At 38.5% G+C, this 21,499-nt stretch overlaps 1 protein-coding gene across 5 annotated transcripts in view; it reads left to right on the top strand.

Moving 5' to 3' along the window:
- The window catches only part of nrp1a (neuropilin 1a), a 61,580-nt gene extending 40,839 nt beyond the window's left edge, over window positions 1-20,741 (top strand). For 2 of the 5 annotated variants that reach the window (XM_042714041.1, XM_042714040.1), the window contains 11 exons: window positions 1,945-2,100; window positions 5,457-5,601; window positions 9,355-9,686; window positions 10,586-10,730; window positions 12,216-12,326; window positions 13,592-13,648; window positions 16,180-16,323; window positions 16,413-16,690; window positions 16,878-16,974; window positions 17,953-18,006; window positions 18,307-20,741. In XM_042714041.1, coding sequence (XP_042569975.1) covers window positions 1,945-2,100; window positions 5,457-5,601; window positions 9,355-9,686; window positions 10,586-10,730; window positions 12,216-12,326; window positions 13,592-13,648; window positions 16,180-16,323; window positions 16,413-16,690; window positions 16,878-16,974; window positions 17,953-18,006; window positions 18,307-18,593 — 1,806 coding nt within the window. In that variant the 3' untranslated portion in view covers window positions 18,594-20,741. The remainder of the gene's footprint in view (window positions 1-1,944; window positions 2,101-5,456; window positions 5,602-9,354; window positions 9,687-10,585; window positions 10,731-12,215; window positions 12,327-13,591; window positions 13,649-16,179; window positions 16,324-16,412; window positions 16,691-16,877; window positions 16,975-17,952; window positions 18,007-18,306) is intronic. The other 3 variants (XM_042714042.1, XM_042714043.1, XM_042714044.1) reach the window with 3 other exon arrangements.
- The last annotated feature ends 758 nt before the right edge of the window (window positions 20,742-21,499 follow it).

Genomic DNA, 21,499 nt, shown 5'->3' with positions numbered 1-21,499 from the left:
ATCTCTGTGATTTTGTGTGGTGCTTTCAAAACATTGCTTTGTTTGATTAAGAATCCTGACCAGACTGACATAGCAACAGCTTAACCAATGCTGTGAGTTTAAGGTAAAACTAACTGATTTGCTGACCAATGGCAGACAGAGAAATTCTTTAGGAAACCTGTTTGAAGACAGTCATCATTTTTGTATAAATTCATATTTTAATGGTTGTAATACAAGAAAATATAAAATAATGCATAAATAATATATATGCAGTATATTAAACAATAATTTCCATATGTGGGAAACTATATACTGCAATATATGCATGGGCCATGTATTGTTATATATTAATTTAGCAATGAAGACAAAAACTGTACTACTGCTTTATTGAAACACTCAATTCATTCTCAATTCAAATATAATTATATTAATATAGGATATATTATATTTATTTTATCACATGTACATGTGTACATTATGAAGTGTATTATTGATTATAAAATTACATACATTACGATATATAAGTAAATATATAAGTGGCAATTCATTATGCATTATACAATATGTTGTAATATATTAGCACAATATGCTATTCTGTATATTTTCAATATACATTAAATAATTTATTATATTGATCATTAATATATAAGGAAATATGTCTTCTTTGCGTGAGGGAAAGTTGTACGGCTTATGTATGTAAAGGATTACTGTAGAAAAATGTATTGGATTAAATATTGTATTAATGTTCACTTTTTCTCTTCAGTTTCTTAATGCTCTAGTTTTTTCCCTCTCTATGTCTTTCTAAAGCCGAATGTGCTTAATAAATCACGAGGCGCTCATTATTTCTGATCTGGGATCAGCTGGTGTGAGGGAGACTGTCTCTTCTCCAGTCAAGCTTTCTGATCTCAAATCGCTCCACAACTCTCTTATCTTCATGCCATGTATATTTTAGCACCGCCAGATCAGATCAGCACTCATTCAGCAGACGTCAGAAACAACGTCCTTATATTTTTAATATGGTTAAACTCAGTCAGGACTTACAAATGCTGCACAATACAGAACAGACAGAGTTTGCAATAAGCTCTTTCTACACTAAGTAGCAAAAACGTTATGTTAGTTCATGTGGAGTACAAAATGAATATGATATTTAATGAAAAACTGGTATTGGTGATGAGCAGGTGAACTACATGGATGCTCTCCTGCATTTTTAGCTAGTTTTATCTCTTTGACAGCTGTGTACCACTGACATTGTCTTAGCACTACTTTGAATCTTGGTTCACCAGTGACATTTTTTGAAAATGTAGTATGGGATGACATCAGTTGCAGGTTATGACAGGTTTTTAAGCCTTTCCAAGCACTAAAGCATCTCCCTAAAAACCACAGCTTGGCACAGTTCTCTGTCAGTTTGCTCAGTATATGTTCTCTGTGGAAGCGTATTGCTGAGTCCTACTCAAAGATCTCCATGTGCTCCATTGTTTTCTTTTGCGCAACAAAAATGAGAGATGTTGTTTTCTGTCTATTACAGCTCTGATAGTCCTGGATTTGACCAAATCACACACATCTCTTCCAGTAACCCCTGACCGCCTCTCAGCCGCACTCACCGCACACTCACAGCAATGACATCACAACTCATGACTTCTTTATGAAGCATTCATTTTTCAGTACTGCACACGTCTGAAATGCACGTTTCCTTTCAAATGATTTTTTTTTTTTTTTTTCCCGGTACAGGCTCTGTGAAGTTAAATATCCTTCCTCATCCAATAAGCTCTTGTCTCCCGTTCAGGAAATTAAAACGTTACACCGACTATGCTTTATTAAATTGGGATTCATTAAAATTAATCTTTCATTCTAATATTCACCTGAGGTCTTATGAGCTCAATATATGACACCCGATAAGCCACTTTTAAAGTGATACTCCCTCTGTTCGGAGTAATATAGGAGTGATATTGTTCTCTCTCTCCTCAGGTTGATCTTGGATTCCTGCGCTTTGTCTCGGCGATCGGCACACAGGGAGCCATCTCTCAAGAGACCAACAAAAGATACTATGTGAAGTCCTACAAGGTGGATGTAAGCTCAAATGGAGAAGACTGGATAACTATTAAGGAAGGCCCAAAACAGAAGGTGACTTATTTTCTTAATTTCATGGTTTTTCTGAAAGGTGCAATGCATCCCTTTTCTGATTTAACCCAGTGCTTCTCAATGCTTTTTGACTCCAAGATCCACCATTGTCCACAACAATATTACAAGCCCCATGACTTATCCACTTGTTCATGATTTACTGGATTTGATTTTTAAAATATATTATACTGTCAATTTCTACCCAATAAAATATTTTAGAGATTGGCATAACTAGAAAAAAAAGAATAATTATTAAAATGCCAGGAATTTATTGATTTACTTGACTTTTCCAGGTCTAGAAATTACATTTTCATATATCACAGGTTTATATATATATATATATATATATATATATATATATATATATATATATATATATATATATATATATATATATATATATATATATATATATTATTAGCATTAGTATTATTAGTAGTAGTATTATTATCATAATTATATATATAATTTTTTTTTATTATTATTATTATTTTATTTGTTTGATATTATGGCTTCGGGTTTGGGATTTTAAATCATTTTAATTCATCTTGAGACCCTCTAATGGGTCGTGTCTCAGAAACAAAAAGCTGAATGGAAAAACTACTATAAGCACTTTAACAAAACTCTCCAAACTCAATTGCACTATAGACTTGCACTGTAAACAAAATTTTTGTTTGTTTTATGAAACTAAGCGACAAGTCAAAAGGATTGTCTGTGGTAATAGAGCAGTCGATAAAGCTTAACTTGTTTTAAACCTGGAACATAAATGTTACAATTTCATATGACAACGAAATACTGTTAGAAAGTCCTGGTAGAAGACCAAGTTCAGTTCCGTACAGCTCACTTTCCACTAAACAGCTCCTTGGCAGGAAGCCCTGTAAACCTCTTCCTGTATTGTAGCACTGTCACTGTGTGCCTCCGTTACACCAGTCCATGCTCCAGATCCAGACAGGAATGCCACACTCATGTGTTCCACAGGGCTTGTGTTTCTCTGACTCCATTATGTGCCCAGTGTGGTATGTTAATCCGCCCGCTTAAAAGACTGAATTTGCAAGAACTGTAAAAACTCCAACTCCAGAGCCACCACAGTAGTCTGACTGATTAAATTTTTTTCTCTTTAAGGAATGATGTCAACATTTGTGGTAGGGCTTTTTTTCCTTGAAAGGAAAAAACAAAACAAGTTAATAAAAAGAGTGTGGCAAATGGAGAGAGTGAGAGAAGAAAGCATTCTGGGAAGGTTAACCAGGTTTAGAGTATTTGAGGACCAGGCTGGATGCACTTGAGCATGTGATGGTTTAAATGAGGACTGAGGAGACGCTGATCGATTAGCCATCGGGTGAGATGACTCTAATGTGTGCCTCAGCACAGAAAAGTTAACTGCAGGAAGACACGCCTCTTACATTTGACACATGGTTTATGTCTCGAAACCTAGTGAGCTACCTACCTAGACAGCATTTTGAGGAAAACAATAAAAAGCATTTGAATGAACCTCATAAAACCGGTCAAAAACATGTCCAGGTCATATTTTATGCCAAAAAAAAAAAATTAACAATATTTTTAAAAAGTTTTTCTCCTCAAAGGGAAATTATTACTGGAATGCAAACAAATGAACCTTTAATGTGAAAAAACATAATTTATTACATGATATATTTTAATATAATTACTTTATTACTTTTTTTTTACTTCATTAAAATACTGTCACAATGCAAATCTGAAATTCATCTAAAATAATTTTTCTTACTGATTTTTGTCAGAAATGTGAACTGGACATTGTGAGATTTACCTGATCCAAAGATTCTGTCTCTGTAGGCAGCTTCATAGATTTTGAAACACTTCCAGAGTGTGAAGTATATGATTTGGATTTTGCTCATTTTGCATCTGATTGGCAGACTTGCTCTAACAATACAAGTTTTGAAATAGACCTGTCAAGCTCAGCAAGCCAATTAGACACTGTCTGTCTGTGTCTGTGTGTGTGTGTGTGTGTGTGTGTGTGTGTGTGTGTGTGTGTGTGTGTGTGTGTGCGTGTGTGCGTGTGTGCGTGCGTGCGTGTGTGTGTGTGTGTGTGTAACTTCATGCCTGGAAGTAATAGTAAGCTTAAATATACCCAAAGGCCCAATTTCTGTGTCGACCCTCAACTAAAGTACACTGTTCTCTTTTTAGAGCTTGCATTTTTAAGGTGCGGTGCCTTGTTTCTGTCTGCCTGGCTCTAAAGTGCTTTTGTGAGGTGAGGGCCCATTTACAGACTGCTGAAACTGCAGTTCGGATGTGAGGTTGTTGCACAAAGGAAAGCCTTTTACTACTTAGAGCAGTAGAGCAGAGCATTGGCGTGACATTTAAAGATAGTGGATGGCTCCTCATGTGTCTCCCTCCCAGACACACACGTTTTGACAAGTAGTGCCCAGGGACACGATTAGCAGCATGAATTCTGGGGTAGACGGATGGCTGTGAGCCCTGACTGGGGCTTAGCAACACTTGGCCATCCTGTACGGCTTACAGTTTGACCTTGTCTAGCTGAACGTACTGATCTTAAAGCAGTACGCTGAGAGAGAGGCTGTGCATTACAGTGATTTTATCATTCTTCAGCATGGTAAAATCATTGTAACAGGTGGCCTAGATTAACCTGTTGCTTTTATAAAATGATGGCAACAGCAAAATAATAAATAGGGTTTGCACAAGTGGGTTCCCTGAAGTGATTAAGAATTTAAGTACATGAAAACTTGAAAATCAGCTTTTTTTAAAGCAATTAAAAATATATAGAATATGCATGTATGTACCAAGGAACACGGGTTAATAAGGATTAATTTTTGTTAATTAATTTAAAAAAATCACAAACTGAAAAAGTAAAAGAGATCTTTCAAGATGTATTTAAAAACCTGTTGACCTTTACATAGTGACCTGTGAAACAAGATACTGTAAACAACAAGGTTGCTTCATTTATCTTCTTGTAACAATTTCTAGATCCTCCCTTCACAGAGAACATGTGCTAGCTGTCAGCAAGAATCAGTGCTCATGGACATACAGTAACACAATCTGATTCATCGCTATGTCTGTTGCAACAACAACAGAAACCATTGTGTAACTGAAGCATCAAAAACATTCAGCTCTAGTTGTAACCCAGACACTGACATTACAAAGTGGCCTTTGTATTGCTACCCAGTTGGCTCCAGAGAGAAAAAAAATTAATTCTGGAACTATTTAGGTTGTCACATTTGAAGATGCTGATCTAAACACTTTCCTATTATTTCTCTCTGTTTCTGGGGCCGAGTATTAGGGGAGTCCCAGGCCTCAAAGGTCTGTCTTTGGTGAGTTGCTTAAACAAACCATGTTAATAATTAATGTGTTTGTTCTTCGTTTGTCAGATTTTCCAAGGGAACACCAACCCCACTGATGTAGCGAAAGCCATGTTTCCCAAGCCCACACTGACGCGATACCTACGGATCCGACCCTACAACTGGGAAACTGGTATCGCCCTGCGCTTCGAGGTGTATGGATGTAAAATCTCAGGTTGGTTCCAAGAATCTGCTTTTTTTTGGTTTTGATTCAGGCTTTAAAACGAATTGTCAACAGCACAACTGGCATGCCTCAAAAAATATATAGAAGCAGAGTGTTAATTCAGATTCAGAAGCAATGTTTTGTCAACACACCACTCCATCATGATCTTTCAATTAAATGGTTTACGTTTTGCTTGCTTTGGAGGCAGGCGAATGCAGAAGTGTTTATTCATGCCTCTGAAAGCCATGTGTGAACCATGCATAAGCAATATTGGGGGAGCTATTGCGCAATAGACAAGTGTTCACGTCAACAAAAAGGACCGTGTATTCATGTTTCCCCACGTTTGGATGTACTTTATTCAAAATGAATGGCATGCTCAGCATGCACGGATGCTGCTGCAACCTCTCCACTTATACCCAATTCTGCCTCTACCCTCCTCCCCCTCTAACCTCGCAGCCCCATCCACATGGAGACACATTTAGGTCCACACATCCACATGGTAGCACACATTTAGCCGGTGTATACGCCGATCGTTTTTTTACATTTTGTATCGTATAGCAGATTAGTCGTCCAATATAATTCACGGATTCCGGTGTTTTCACATGCATGAAACCTAGCGAAACTGATTCGTTTTTATTCAAACTGGGTCCCAGAAAATGGATAACTCACAAATGAAAACGCAATTCGCCCTTGCGTTTTCGTCTGGACAGCGAATCCGATCCATATTTTCTGTGTGTGTTTTTGAACAATGACGTCATCAGCCCACGTCTTGCCCTTAGTCATTCAACCAATCATCACACCCACTGACACTGAAGAAGCTGATTGTCAAGAGAGAAGCCCATAGAAGCCCTTTATTAACTAACATAAATACACAGATTAATAAAGATGTATTGTTCTATGTTTATTTGTATACCGCTACGCGAGTTAACATCTGACAAGGTTTATTTGCGTAGTCCAAGTCTTCTTCTCTGTTTTTAGTGTATCTCTGTGGCAGAATTACAGCACCACATGCTGGTCTGGCATGTATACTACATTGTTTTGTGTTGAATTTATGGTTTGTGCGGACGCAGATATTTCTTGAGAGGAGGACATAGCCACAGATGTACATATTGCACATGCTATTGCAAACGTTTCATGCATGTGAAATTGTCTACGCGTGCAGGCCCAGCTGGCTCTGTCTTCATCTACACCCACCAGCCACAGTCAGGCCCAGCTGGCTCTGTCTTCATTTGCATACTCATCTGCATGTTTTGGCATGGCTCCACCCTACAGAGCTTTGCTTGCAAAGGCTTTCATATCATCAGTTCCTTCCCACTGAGAACATTTCCTCATATGTGTAGGAGGAGGGCGAGCGTATTTGCCATCATGCTCAGTCTATCAGCTTTACGTTCAACATGCCTAGGGGCTTGTTTTTTGAGTCTGCGTGTGTACACAGATTTAGCACTGGTTGTATATTTGTGTGTGTATATGTGCGGTTCACTGCAGTTCTGGAGTGCAGCTGTTGCAGTCGTGTTTTGAACGGGTCAACAGACCGCATTCTAAACACATCACAAGAGAGGAGGCCTCCCAGTGACATCATCAGTGTGCATCGGGCTTGTTGTAGCCAAGTTGGGCAAATGATTAGGGAAGACTCTCCCTCTAGTTTCACTTACAAACAATTGCAGTGGTATTACTACTGTATGTTTTTGGAACGTTAAGCATGTTTTGAAGATATACTTTGAAACTTTTTGCACATTTACCATGGTACTACCAAGAATATCTTGGTACATGTCCAAAAACTTTGAAAGTACCCGTTGAGTAGCACATAAACACGATTATTTTAGTAAAAAGTTATGTCAAAATAACAAAGTGTTATCAAGTGATACTATTACCATTTTACCATGGTTGCGCCATAGTACTTTTTTGCAAGGGCATATACTGTACCAAGGCCGTGTACTTGTACTCGTACCAGTATGGTAACCATTCATTACCATGGTAAGTATTAAAGTGCCACGGTATTACCATCTGATGCCGCTTCACCAAAGTACGTATCACTTTACCAAGGTACTGCCACACACACTATTCCTGGACTCTTAGTTTGTTAGCACTGTACCTTGATACTACCCACAGAGGATGTCTGCTAGCAGTTAGGAGGTGGTCTTGTGCACAGTTCAGGTCTGATAGGCTTTCCACATCCACACAACCATTAATAAATTCCTCCCGCTGTTTGTAAATAAAACCATCTGTGTGTGGTCATCCAGCATTTATGTGCTGTGCACAAACCAAACCAACAGACAAAACACGCGATGCACATGGACCAGTCCACCCTCAGGGTGTGTCTGTCAGGGTCTTCCACACCAAGAGCTTCTACAATGCATCCCCATCTGAGATCCATAAACAGGTCCTAATGACAGTGCCAGCCAGTGGATTGAAAATAAACTTGGTTGACTTACAAACTTTGAGGGACAACCACCTCTGTGCAGATCTTTTTCATTCAGGTCCCAAAACAATTTGGCATGCATATAGCAGAAATTATACGCAGAGACATTTTCCAAATTTGGCATGGGTAAAAAAAAAAAAAACTCAACCCCAGGCTCCCCATCCCATCCACAAACAAACAATGGAAAAATCAAAGTCCCAATAATTTGTTGTTTTAGAAGGCTGGAACTCACATTTAAACTCTCTGCAATTTCTGAAGGGGTCACAGACAAGTGCACTTTCCGTTCCAAAACTACAGAGAAAGTACTAAGGCAGTGTTATGAATGAAAACTTTGTTCTGGTGGTATTTCATGGGACATTAGGTTCATCTATGACTCATTCAAGATTGTCTCTGGCGCTTTCCTGCTCCACGGGTGCTGACCGTAGATTATGCTATCGCTGGCAGGTCACAAATCCCACTGCGCTGGAAAAGGTACAAAAGTCGTGACAGGCAAGACACAGTCAGTTGGTCAGTGCTGCATGTCTGATAATTTCCCTCAAACTCAACCTGCTTTTGCCTAAATGTAGCAAAGCATGAAATCCTATTATCATAGCTGGAACAAAGGAAGTCAGTTTGAAGAGATGAAGATAGATTACGAAGAAGAATGAAGGGATAGGTTTGAAGGAGGTGACTAAGAAAGCAGATGAAAAACAAAATGAAAGGAATGTATAAGTGGAGCAAGACTGAGGATGAGGGCGAGAAACTGTTCAGGAATAAAAGGCAAATTCACTAGAGAAATGTTTTAATTAGGTAGCTTGAGAAAAAGAGGCAGAGGAGTTAATGCACAAGGTCAGTGGTGAAAGGAAGATGGAGAGAGAGAAACAAAGAGAACAAGAGGTTTCTTATCTTTTCTGTCCACTTCATCTGTCTTTCCTGTGCAATGAATGTCTTTCATTCTCTCTTTATTCAGCCTCTTTATGGTCTGTGACTTTCATAGACACGTCGCTCTTCCACTGTGTTCTCAAACAGCTCTCTCATTCTCTGCGTCCATGTGTTTTATTGGCATGACAAATAAAGGTATATTTGTTTTGCCACAGCAGTGGTAGGTTAGACAACAGTCTCACCGAGGGATCGGGGTTTGGCTGGTTAGCATGACCCTGTTAGCCCCTGCTGGTAGGTGCCAAAACTACACAATCTGGGTCCAAAAAGTATCTTCATTCTTTGAAGGGCTTTTAAAAATATGAAATTCACCTTTATGCACCTTATCTTTTTCTCTATCTGCTGCTTTTCATGTGACAGCTCAGGATAGTCACTAGTGAAGGGTTTGAAACTTCCTTGAATCTAATACTCTCTTTGTCCTTCAACAGAGTATCCATGTTCTGGAATGTTGGGAATGGTCTCAGGCCTTATCGCAGACTCTCAGATCACAGTTTCATCCCACACCGAGCGTACCTGGGTGTCAGAGAATGCCCGTCTGCTGACCAGCCGTTCTGGATGGACCTTGTTGCCACAGTCCCAGCCATATGTGGATGAGTGGCTGCAGATAGATCTGGGTGAGGAGAAATTGGTCCGAGGTTTGATCATCCAGGGAGGTAAACACCGTGATAACAAGGTATTCATGAAGAAGTTTCGGCTGGGCTACAGCAACAATGGATCTGACTGGAAAATGGTGATGGATGCTACCGGCAGCAAGCCCAAGGTAAGCTATAGGGAAGCTGTCCTTGGTGTAATTAAGCCTTTAGACTAATGCTGTCTGCACAATATTAGGGAAACATCCCAAGTACATTCTACAATACTACTAATAATTTTAATCCGAAAAAGTCATAATATCAAAACAGAATAACAGTATACTGTTCATTTGTGATCATGGTGATACATGAAGAACATAGTGATACATGAACAGACAAATTTAAAAAGAAATGCTTAATGAACCACATGAAATGCGTGACTTTTTTGTAGAGCATAGACATATGTGCCTTATCTCCTATCAAAAAGCTGGACTGGAATATCAATCCTAGAACGTCCCTTTTAAAACCCTTATATCTCTTTCTTAGTTTGAAGGACAAAAGGAGACACATTAGCTCTGATGGCCATTAATGCTCTTTCATGACTTCTTGTCTTGTTCTGTACCTTTGGTACCTCTGGCGAGTGTCTTTTCGTCTTTCCTTCCTTTTTTCTGTCTGCCTCCTATGGTACCTCATGTCTGGGTTTTAAGGCTTCAGAAGTGTGAAGTCAAAGGCGGATGCTTTTGAAAGTCTGTGCATCCTGCTGTCGTAGACTGCAGTGTTAGCCTGCAGCCTTTCTTTTTTGATGTTGTTGTTGTGCTAGCTCAGCCCTACAATGTCAGAAGTAAAGTTGAAGAAATGCTTTGTTGCATTAGCAATACATCAGTGCCCAAGTTAAGCAAGGTGTGAGCTGTGTGCCCTCTCACTTGATCTCTTTCATTAAAGCTCTGTTCTTTGCTTTCCCTGACAGACGCACTTTGGGATACTTTTAATAAAGCTTTCACTTTTGTTTTTTTTTTTCCATTTTTATCCAAGTTCAATTTCTCTGCTTGACTGCTAACTTTGTCTCTGACTCTGTCATTGTTCTTGGCAGATATTTGAGGGAAATTTGAACTATGACACACCAGCATTGAGGACAGTGGAGCCTATATTGACACGCTTTGTTAGGGTGTACCCAGACAGAGCCACTCCTGCTGGGATGGGGCTTAGATTGGAACTCCTGGGCTGTGAAATGGAAGGTAAGTTGAAAACTCGTTCACAGACACACACATAACCCCACATTCATACCACTACTGAGGAGTACCCAAGAAGCGACACAACTTACTTAACTACATTTTTCAGTCGCATTAAAAGTTTTCAAAGTTTGTAACTTTAGGCTAGTGTAGTGAGTTGCTCATTCCAACAATCATTTTCAAAGTAATGGTGATTTATACACATAATGGACAATCTTGCATCAAGCCAAAGACATACAGTCTAAAGCAAGTGAACAAAAGACAAACAAAATTATAGACCATTGATTCTAAAAGGAATTTGATGGTCCTCAAGTGTGTGGTCTTATAGTACAGATGCTATCTGATTGAATTTGGACTTATCCACTCAAGAGAACAGGATAGTGTACGGCTTAGCTTTCTTCATAATGACTTGTCCTGCAGATGCAGCATCAAAGGATGTCTCCAACCCAGAAAAGCAGGGGCCTGTGACACTCCTAAATAACAGGGCCCATCACAGTTGGAGATAGTCTTTGGTCCACCTGCCTAGAAGGATTATAGAAAGGTCCTTGATGTCTTACCCTCTGTCTTACTTTCTGAATTAGTTTAGCTCTGATGGGGTGTGTGTGTATGTTTTTTCTGTTGAGGCAGCGTTAAGTGGATTTACATATTGGATTTCTGAGCGACTGTGAGACTTGCTTGTGTTAGCCACAGCATCCCACCGGGAGCTTTAGTCAGATGATAATGCTTGTTTTCACTTTTAATGCCAGCACATGCACACGCAGTCCACCACTGTGTATATAAATTCACCCGGTTTCTTTCCTTGTCTTACCTAAAACCCTCACAATCAAACAAGTGACCCCATATATACACATACGCATTCCTAACAGCAGAGCACTAAGTCCTAACAGGAGCGTGCGATCAACATTGCTGTCCAGGGCCAGCACGATGACCTCGCTGTGACCCCTCTGCTTTAGAGACTTTCTCTAAAATGCCCTCAGTTCAACTTCCAATACAGCTCCCGTTTCCCCCCTCTCCCTTCCTGCTCATTTTTTCCCTCCTTCTATCCTGGGAAAGCCCAACAGGCTTAAGGGCAGCTCATTACAAGCTGAGAGTAAACACAGGATTTTAGGCAGATGTAGGCAAAGGCCACATCCAAAGGGGCACAGGCAGCCATAATGAGAGGACACAACCGAGAGGATACCGGCCCAGGGTGGAGCATAACATCCTCAAACCCCAGCACCCAGAGTCACGCACAGGCCCGTATCAAAGGGCTACAGACTTGCAAAGACTACAGAAAGAGCATAAACATGAAGATGATTTGTGGAAGGACGTACAAAAAATACCATAGTACTACATGGTTTTGGACATTAAGTAATCACCTTAAAAACGACGAAAATGTACCTTAGTACTCCCGTCGCTTTCTCGTGTGACAGCTGTGTAACAGTTTGTATTTTCATGAGTAATGAGTATCTTTATCTCTTTTTCTCTCTATCTCTGACTTTCTCTCTGTAGTGCCCACAGTGCCCCCTACTATACCCGCTTCCTCCACCGCGCCATCAGACGAGTGTGATGATGACCAGGCCAACTGCCATAGTGGAACAGGTGATGACTACGACCAGACAGGTGCTAACACCCGCCTGCAGAGACTGCACCCTTACTTACTGCATCTTGCACCTTTTGCTATGCTAATCACACTATGCTAATCCCAGTAAACTAATTGCCTCCCTTGCTTCTGCAAATTTCAGCTTCTAGCCTTTTTGGGGAATGCTATTACTAATCACTCGTCACATTATGACCCTAATGGTTTCTTTGCCCATAACCACACTAACCATGCTACTCCTACAAGAAGAGAAGTATACTGCGCATGGTATGCAAATGTTCTGTTTGCATCTAATATTGAAATAACCTACTACATTTGCCAAAAGCGCTCTACTTGACCTTGCATTTCATTACAAAAGCCAGACAGTGATGAATGAACGGCGAGCGATATCAAATGCAATCTCAACTTCTACTTTGTGGACTGCCAAAATGTAAGATTGTTTTATACAAAATTGGATTAAAAATGCAAATGTATTGTATTTAGTCCTGTGATGTTACTGGATGTAAAACTGTAATGTAGCAAGGTCATGTTACAACATTGCAGCATACTACAGTTTAAATAGTTCATTATCATTGAATACTACAATGCTTCACGTACAATACACTTAAAAATGGTAAGGAGTAAACAGTATATACTGTGTAGTATGCAGAATTCACTATGTACATATTAAGATCATGTATATAACAACTGCTGCTTAAATTGCTAAATTTACTGTTTGCTTACTACATACTGCTTTAGTTCAAGGAAATCATATGCAGAATACAGTATATACTGTGTAGCATATAGCATGCAGTATGTTATTATTCCATTTCACAGTTCATACGGTTTCACATACAATTAAAAAAATGTTAGCCTTAAACAGTAACAGTACTACACAGTATGTAGTATACAGTAACGTAATACTCCATTCCAACCTAGCTTGCACTTACCTTGGTATTCATCTTTGACTATTAAAGTTTCTTCTGCTCTCCAGCTGCTAATACTCACACTCCATTAAAAATGCTGCCTCTAATCTCCTCTGTGTTCACTTCAGTGCAGTCTCACAGAGTGTGTGTTGCACAGAATTACACTCCCCTCTGCTAAATGATAAAAGTAAAGGTTCCACATGAACAGAAACTTATTTGCATGTCTCATCTGGCAAAGTTCTTTTTAAAAATGCTAAGCAAATACAAAGAGGGGAATTAGCACAGTCAGATCCTTACCGCCCGATAATACCCCCCAAAAAAATATTAGCCAGTGTCTCACTTTAACTTTTCATCTAATGGCCTTCACTGTGTCCACACTACAGGTGGAACCGCTGCGCCAGAGATGACCACAGAGACGAGCACCGTTCCAGGTAAGAAAGGTACTTATCTAACTCTATCCATAATTTCTTTAATTATCCAGGATTTTAATTGTGCTAATGCTTACTCCCTTAAAGGTGCAGCGTCTCATTTTTGCAATGTTAGCATACTTTCTTCTATCCCAGTTCAATGTGCAGAGACAGCTATAAGTAAGCCAGCTGTACATCATTTCCCAGAATAATATAAACCATGTGGTGCATTTAAAATGTTTATGTCAGTCCAACATGGGTTTGGTGCAGGACTACCTGTTTTTCGAAACAACAGAAAAAATATATATTTATGTATTTGATGAGGGCCAGTAAGCAATTTTCTTTAGAAAAACATAATAATAAACATTTTTGCAATTCTGTTTGGTGTCGCTAGCAGCATAGAAATTATGCACTGCACCTTTAAGAAAGAAAATTCTTATTGTATGTTTTCTTTGTTCTCTGTTTGGTTGTTGAGGCCATTTGATTGTTAGTGTGTGAACTCAAAGATGAGTATGTAATCTTGTTTCTGAAGTGTTCTTGTGAAAATCTATAAAGAGCCCCTCTGATTTGCTAATTCAGCGTAATGACTGATTAGCCATTCAAGACTGCTCACTAATGGACAGATGAGAAATGCACCTTAACTGACATTGTATAATTAGCAAGTGTGTGTGTGTGTGTGTGTGTGTGTGTGTGTGTGTGTGTGTGTGTGTGTGTGTGTGTGTGTTTGGCCCTGGCTGAGGCTCATCACAACAGCAAAACAACTGAATAGATTGAAGGTCCTAATAAGCATGTGTCCTTATGTGTGTGTATGGTCTTGGTTGGTTAACATTGAGTAGATGTGTGCACTTTCTATTACTGGATGTGGTTTATTTGCTATGACAAGCATTCAAAACTGGTAGAACGTTCTGGACTGTGGTGAAACGTATCCTTGCACTGTCCTCCACTGCGACAGGCCCATTGCATTTAAAGATGGAAATGAAGAAATAACTTTTAATTGGAAACTGGCATTTTTGTAGCGGCTTGAGCTGCGGCTTTTAATGGGAAATTCTTTCCTTCGCATTCAGTGAGCAAATACCCTGTGAAACTCGTGGAGAATCCTGGCATTATTAAGGGAGCGGAGCGCTTGGCTTTATTAAACTGTCTAGAAAAGCAGCGCTGAGGCTGTGCAGGCACCGGCGTAGCTGACATCCTAGACGTGCTTCTGCTATTCTGTCCGTCTCAATTCACTCTGCTTTTCATGCTGTCTCTCTCTTTGGCTTTCTATCTCTCACTCAATCTAACATTGTTAAATCCCTCCCTCCTTCTTTCATGTCAATCTCAGATTCAAAGCTTCATTGTTTCGTGTGCTCTGTATTCTCGCTCAAGATCTAGCTATATTTGGTGTATGAATGTGGATTTGGCTTAGGCACCACAGAATTTGGAAAGGATTTGGAAATGCTCATGCTTAAATGTTGGTGTTTTCTGATTGTTAAATAACTCTTTATTGCCATCAAGTGGACAGCAGATATAAAACATGTTGCTTTGGCCCTCTGTGGAGTCGAATCAATCACACAGTAGCTTCAGAACATTCAACTGTTATTATAGACACAACTGTTCAAAAATGTGGGGTCAGTAAGATTTTTTATTTTTTATTTTTTATTTATTTATTTATTATTATTATTATTATTATTATTATTATTATTATTTTTGAGAGAGAGAGAGAGAGAGAGAGAAATGAACACCTTTATTCAGCAAGGTTTCATGAATTTGATCAAAAGTGACAGTAAAGACATTCATAACGTTATAAAAGCTGTCACTATCAAAAGGTTCTAATATATGTTATTTAGGTACTAATATGTACTCTTTAGTTATAAATATTAACCATGATCTCTTAAGAGTAAATAAGGTACAAAAGAGTACATTTTGAAAAGGTACCATACCAGTGACAGCTTTTGTACCTTTTATTTCTGCGAGTGTTCAAATAAATGCTGTTCTTTTGTACTTTCTATTCATTAAAGAATCCTGGAAATATATATAATGGTTTCCACAAACATATTGTGCAGCACAACTGTTTTCAACATTGATAATAATCAGAAATGTTTCTTGAACAGCAAATCATCATATTAGAATGATATCTGAAGATCATGTGACACTGAAGACTGGAGTAATGATGCTGAAAATACAGCTTTGATCACAGAAATAAATTACATTTTACAATATATTAACATAGAAAATTTTAAATTGTAATAATATTTCACAATATTACTGTTTTTACTGTATTTTTAGTCAAATAAATGCAGTCTTGGTGAGGAAAAGAGACTATTTTCAAATACATTAAAACATCTTTCCAACCCCAAACCTTTGAATGGTGGTGTACTTTTTATTTTCAGCATATTTACTCATATATTATATTTGTTGTACAGTATTATATTAAAATGCATTAATGTAAATAAATTATATTCAATATAAAAAGTAATGATTTTAAAATATAAATAATATTCTGTTTGTGTGTGTGTGTCACTGCTTTAGTAATGTAAAATATAAAAGTGCATATGTTAATAATCCTGTGTGTGTTCTCTCTGTAGCGTTCCTGTGGTTTGCCTGTGACTTTGGCTGGGCCAGTGATCCTTCATTCTGTGGCTGGATGTCAGAGGACAGCGGTTTCAGGTGGCAGATCCAGTCCAGCGGCACCCCGACTCTAAACACCGGCCCAAACATGGACCACACTGGTAAGAAAAATAAAATGTACCCATTGGCCTCACAGCACGGAAAGTGTGAAACATCCGAACCTCACATGGTTTCTCTCGGTCTGCTGTAGGCGGATCAGGGAACTTCATCTACACACTGGCCACAGGTGCTCAGGAGACAGAAGTGGCTCGGTTAGTGAGTCCATCCGTGTCGGGCCAGGACTCGGACCTGTGCTTGTCCTTCTGGTATCACATGTTTGGCTCTCACATCGGCACGCTACACATCAAACAGCGCAGAGAGAGCAGCCAGGGCTCAGCTGATGTCCTGCTCTGGACGGTCAGCGGTCATCAAGGCAACCGCTGGAGGGAGGGCCGCGTGCTCATACCCCACTCCAATAAACCCTACCAGGTACTGAAAGAAGGAGATGAGTGTGTGTGTGTGTGTGTGTGTGTGTGTGTGTGTGTGTGTGTGTGTGTGTGTTGTGTGTGTGTATGTGTGTGTGTGTGTGTGTGTGTGTGTGTGTGTGTGTGCTATTTACCTTGATTACATCTTAAATATATTTCAAATGTAATTTTGGTGTTTATCTTTATTTCAGGTGGTAATTGAAAGCGTAGTGGAGAGGAAGAGTTGGGGAGACATTGCTGTGGATGACATCAAAATCTTAGACAATCTGAACATGGCCGACTGTAAGGGTGAGTCATTTAGACCACTACAGTTTGTGTCAGACATCCGGTGGCTTATGGATATTTCTGCTGTAATGACAAAACTGCTCATTTTCAAACGGTTTTATTTACTGAGACTTAGAGTGGCGATAGACCGAAGTCAGGTTAGACACTATATTGAATTAAATGTGGATGAAAATGAGGCAAACGTACAATTTTGTGCACAGTATAAAAGTCCTACATCATGTAATTTTCACAACTCCCAACTTTCAACACTGTTTTATGGAGAGTTTTTTTTTATTTTCGTCTTCTTCTTTTTTTATGTACTTTAAGCTCTCCCAGCCTCATTTTAATTCCTGTCAAATGTTAAATATGGTGTGACACTGACTAAAATCTATGTATTAATATATTTAAATAACGTATTTATAAATTTTATATAAAAAAATAATTAAATTTTAGAATTCCAAAATTTTCATAATTCAGTAACTGGGTTTACACTTTATTACCAATGAATTTACATTACTTTTTTAGTCAGTTATGGTTAGTTTGTTTATGGTTTTTTAATATTATTATGTATTTATTTATTTATTTTAATTTTTATTTTTCATGCCTAAATAGCTATTTCTGCCCAATAAAATATTTTAGATCTTGACAAAACTAAAAAAAAAAAAAAAAAAAAATCATTACAAAAAAAATTATAAATTGCTTATTAGTTTCTGTTACTTCTAGAAATCTTTTTTTTTTTTTACTTCTCTCATATATCCATGTTTTCCAAGATGATGACAACCCTGGTCCTTAAATATAATGGCAGTTGAGGGAATAAATTAAAATAAGAAATATATTTTGAACTTATAGTTTGATTTTTAGCAGTTGTAGCTTATAAAGTCTTATTTTAAATAATAGTGGCCCCTTGGAAGTGTGCTGAGGCCCCTGGTTAAGAGCCACTCACTTAGATGACAATACTGGACAATACACATTTCCTGACTGTTTTATGCCGTCCATTTATAGACCCAGATGTCCCAGCAGAGCCGATTCTACCTGAGGACAACTTCAATGAAATCAGTAAGTGGCTTTCTCAAATTAGATCCACACAAACACTGAGTAAATGTCAGATCACTCACAAAATATGTGACTAAAGAAGTCTTCAGTCTTTCCACTTCACAGTTACTTGACGTTTCTTTATGAAATTTACTAGCAATTTGTAAATGGAGATTATTTCTATGTCATGTTTTGTTTCAGTGTGTGATTGTATGTTAGGAGGGAGTTCATATCACATTGCGTTATACAGCACACATGTAATCCAGATCATATAAAATCCAAAACCAGTATCTAAAACAGGTTTGCTGATATGTTCTCTTCCAGTCGTGGACATCACAGACTTCCCTGAGATTGTGGAGAACCGTGATATCAGCGGCGCCGGAAACATGCTGAAGACGCTGGACCCCATCCTCATCACCATCATCGCCATGAGCGCGCTGGGGGTCTTCCTCGGCGCCATCTGCGGCGTGGTCCTCTACTGCGCCTGCTCACACAGCGGCATGTCCGACAGGAACTTATCCGCCCTGGAGAACTATAACTTTGAGCTGGTGGACGGCGTCAAGTTAAAGAAGGACAAGCTCAACTCACAGAACACGTACACAGAAGCGTGAGCCGCCGACCAATGAGAGGAGACCTCTCCTCAGGGAGGGCGGGGCTAAAACGGACTGCCGATGCCTTCCGGTTGGAGGAGGACAAGGCTCTGTGGTTCAGCGAACCAATGGGAGGTCTGGGACTGAGCCATGCTTTTCTCAGGAGCTGCAGTGAACGGAACCTACCAGTAGGGGACACTGTGTACAAACGTTGAATACAAGGATTTAAAAGAACAAAAAACAAAATGAAAAATAAGAATATGTACAGATGATTGAAATTGTTATTTTAATTTTTTATTTTATCGTTTTGTATTATTTTTGGTTGATCGTTTTTACAATCGGATGCTGGTGTTGAGACCAATATATAATAATGTTATAAAGTATTTATCTTTTTTTTTTTTCTAGGAGGAAAAAAAAATCATTTATTTTTTATTTTAAAAGATTGTTTTGCGCTTTAAGGAGATGTGTATAAAAAAAACAAAAAAACAAATGAACCATATATGGCCAAGGGAAGGTGGAGGGGCAAAGATCAAAGGGGGTGGGAAATCATCCAGCCCTGTTGCATTCTGGGTATGGTTCAGTCAGTGCCTTTGGTACATCTTTTTTGGCCTCCTCTGTTGTTTTTGTGGTGTTTTCAACCCTTTAGTTCTCAAAAAAGCTGTCAGTCGAATCTGCAAAACAAATCCCGGTAAATTCATAGCGCTTTAACGTGGAAATCATGCATATTGTACATAAGTTTTAATATATTTTAATGCCCTTTTCAAAGAAACGAGTAAAAGGACAAAAAAGAAAGCTGCAGTATCCCTCTTTTCTTGGGTTGTATGTTGTAAATACAATCGTCCGACTGTTTGTGAAAGTGAAACGTGTGCTTTTTCCGTCCTGTTTGGTTATTTTGCTATGCTCCCAAAAAATGCAGCCCTTGCTCAAAACAGATGTTAACACAAATCCAGCGCACATTTCATCATGAGAACAGCATTCGCACATACAGTAAATGCATTTCATAGACGTCCGCGGTGGCTGGATTACAGATTCATAATCATCATATCCTCAATAATCATAATTCAGAATGTCTGTTTATCCAGCATACCAAAAAAAAAGAAAAAATCGATGATCATCATTGCCTTGATTGCTTTGATTTGAGGTTTCATCAAAGCGCTTCTTTCACCATCCGTCGAGCTTGAATGCATGTGCTCTCGAGTAAAACTCTCATTTTAAGAGTGGTGCTATTAAACGTTCTCACGCATCGCTTCGCAAGCGTTCTGTCATTGGCCTTGTGTCTGTACCAAAGGACTGTTGCCTCAAACTGCAGGGTCCAATCACAACAGCCCATTCTCTTCTGAATCTGGAGACCATCTCATCTCATTGTCATTGTGTCGACGGTTTGGATTCTGGACCGCTGGGTGGATCTGACTTTAGCAACGGCGTACACATGTACTTTAACCAATAACAGGGCTTCACTGCTGACAATACTAATGTTTTCTACAGGTTTCTCGGTATGTTCATGTACTGTGCTGTATACTGTGGCCAACACTTCTGTTTTCCCGTTTCTTTCCGGTAGTTTCCGAGGACATGAATCCTCGTGTCGATGCTACATGTGTGTCAGCTGAAGCTGTATAAAGGCGACTGGCTTCAGTCGGGATTCTGTGAGAAAGCATACTGTAGCATTAACGAAAAAGAAACAATGTTGCACTGATCGATATATTTGATGAAGTTTATGTGTTTATAGCATTCATTTGTAAAAAAGACAACTGAAATAAAAAAGACAGTGTTCATTTTTTTAATATAGTTTCAGAATATGTAATACGATTCTGAAATGGTCAATTATCGAGATGTTTTCATTATTGAAAAAGCTATACAGATTTCCTATAGTAAAGCTCCCATTCTCTTTTGGTTTTTGTACTGTCGTTGAAACTTTGTGCTGATTTGTTTTGGTTTTGTTTGTTTTTTTTTACAAGAAGATGCGGAAGCAAAGAAAACTTTTATTTTCAATACTGCCTCTGTAAGTTGCTGTTGTAGGAAGGGTAAAAAATGAATAAAAACAGCAAGGCCTTAAAATGGATATCAATGTTTTATATCTGCATCACAGAAGAAAAACTCTGTCTCTGATCAAATCAGATCGACTGACATATTCCAAAGATTCAGCTCCAATAAATGTGTTCTGAAACTGTTGCTCTTTTTATAATTTAGTTTTCGTTTGTTCATTTTTTTTTTTTTTTTTTAACTATAGAGTTTAATCAGAAAGACGTGCAAAGAGCATGCAGGTGTAAATAATGGACAGCAGAGGGCGATACTGAGCAACTTGAAGACAAAACAAGCACTAGCATGTGCTAAAGTGTACTTTTGACATTTACATAATATAAATGTACACTTTTTGTGGTTTTGAAGGCTTATTTTACACAAAAGAAGAACTGAAAGTATTCAAATGAGGCGCCAAAGTGTCCTCCATCGACCAACAATACCACAACAACCCTAAAAAAACAGAATATTTCAAACCAAAACTAACCTTTGAACTTACACTCACTTTGGTGTATTGTGTTAATTATTTGATTAGTTATATTACATAAATCCTCATTATTTCAAATAATAATAATGAACAAATTAAATCACTAGAGAAAGATTTTTACACCAGTCAATATTTCTCTGGGCTTAAAGTTAATTATTGTAGACACATACTTTCAAAAAAAAAAAAAAAATCATTTAAGCATTTTACTGATATAAAAGAAAAAAAACTGATACTTAGATATTTTGATACTTTAGCGGGGCATGTCGTCACTAAACAAGTGCACTTAATTGTATTGAATGTGCTAGAAATTGCTTTAAAAAGCTGTACTGAATATTACAGAAAATGTTTAGAGATCAGTTCTCACTGTTAACTAGTTCCTTATTAGCATGCATATTACTAGCATACTGGCTGTTTATTAGTAGGC

The sequence above is a fragment of the Cyprinus carpio genome, chromosome A24, assembly GCF_018340385.1.
Source record: "Cyprinus carpio isolate SPL01 chromosome A24, ASM1834038v1, whole genome shotgun sequence".
NCBI classification, from domain to species: Eukaryota; Metazoa; Chordata; class Actinopteri; order Cypriniformes; family Cyprinidae; genus Cyprinus; species Cyprinus carpio.
This window is presented reverse-complemented; position numbering and strand designations above follow the sequence as displayed.